Here is a 1,127-nt window from a genome sequence, read left to right on the forward strand (position 1 = left end):
ATGGATGGATGGATGGATGGATGGATGGATGGATGGATGGATGGATGGATGGATGGATAGATAGATAGATAGATAGAGACTAGTTTTTATTTTGTATTAGTTTTTCAGCATATATTATTTTCTGTTTGCAAATGCAGCGGCTGGAAACCTATTTTGAGTAGGTCAAACATGGACCGGATGTGCGCTTTTATTGTGAAAGCAGCACGTAAATGGGTGTACCGTAATGTCTAGAGCTTCCGCGCAATTGTATATTGTGAGCTGGGCCGGCTGGAGTCAGAGCCGGCTAGCTTTGTCTGAGCTTTATGCATCAGGACTTTACATAGATCTATAATGAAGGAATGAAAGACTCAATCTCACCACAGTTTTCTTGTTGTCTCCATTTCGCACCAGTTTTTCTTGAAAACAAAACAGACTGCTTTCATTCACACATCAAAAACCTATTTTACCCAGCGAGCCTCGAATTTATGCTTTTTTTCCTTCTAAAATCACATCCAAGCTCTCATTCAGTGGCTAATTCTGACATTTTCTGTAATATGCATTGTCCTTTCTTAAACAAATAACTGTCAAACTGACTGCGCTACATTATGTGATGGAAAGGAGTCGGAAGCAGCAGTACCTGTGTTGCTGTTATTAATATTAATAATCGTATTATTCTGGCTGAGTGCTCTCCTCTGGCTCCAAACAGGTAACTGTCTCCATCTTCTACAGCCGCCACAAACAGTCTGAGTTACAGCTCGCTGAGCAGAAATAAACAAAAACTCCAAACGACTGAAAGATGCCGACATATCGAAAGATGTTTCATAATTTTTCTTCTTCCTCCTCGTTTTATTTTTTCTTCTTCTAATACATAAATTACGGCAGGCTTCATGCCAGCATAGCGTAATGCTGCCCTCCGCTGGTCTTATTATCTTCTTTCCCTAAAATTTTCAAATAAAGGCCAGTATCATGTAGAAACTTAATCACCCCTTTATCTATAAATAACGAGTTAGATCCTTCAGAAAATATCGCCTTAAAAGAAAATCTGATAAGGTTCTTCCTTTTTATTTCATTATTTATTTATTTATTTCTCAGGATTTAGAGGCGGACAGCGAACCAACTGCTAAAGACATTACCGCCCCCTGCTGGAC

The 1,127-nt window shown here is 39.1% G+C and overlaps 1 protein-coding gene across 1 annotated transcript in view; it reads right to left on the reverse strand.

The window, feature by feature from the left end:
• Nucleotides 1-845, reverse strand: part of tk2 (thymidine kinase 2) — an 8,104-nt gene extending 7,259 nt beyond the window's left edge. Inside the window, exons 1-2 of the mRNA XM_014004453.1 lie at nt 617-845; nt 358-395 (exon numbers count right to left, since the gene is read on the reverse strand). Coding sequence (XP_013859907.1) covers nt 358-395; nt 617-785 — 207 coding nt within the window. The 5' untranslated portion in view covers nt 786-845. The remainder of the gene's footprint in view (nt 1-357; nt 396-616) is intronic.
• Between the last annotated feature and the right edge of the window lie 282 nt (nt 846-1,127).

This window comes from Austrofundulus limnaeus, unplaced genomic scaffold (assembly GCF_001266775.1).
Source record: "Austrofundulus limnaeus strain Quisiro unplaced genomic scaffold, Austrofundulus_limnaeus-1.0 Scaffold0, whole genome shotgun sequence".
Taxonomy (NCBI): Eukaryota; Metazoa; Chordata; class Actinopteri; order Cyprinodontiformes; family Rivulidae; genus Austrofundulus; species Austrofundulus limnaeus.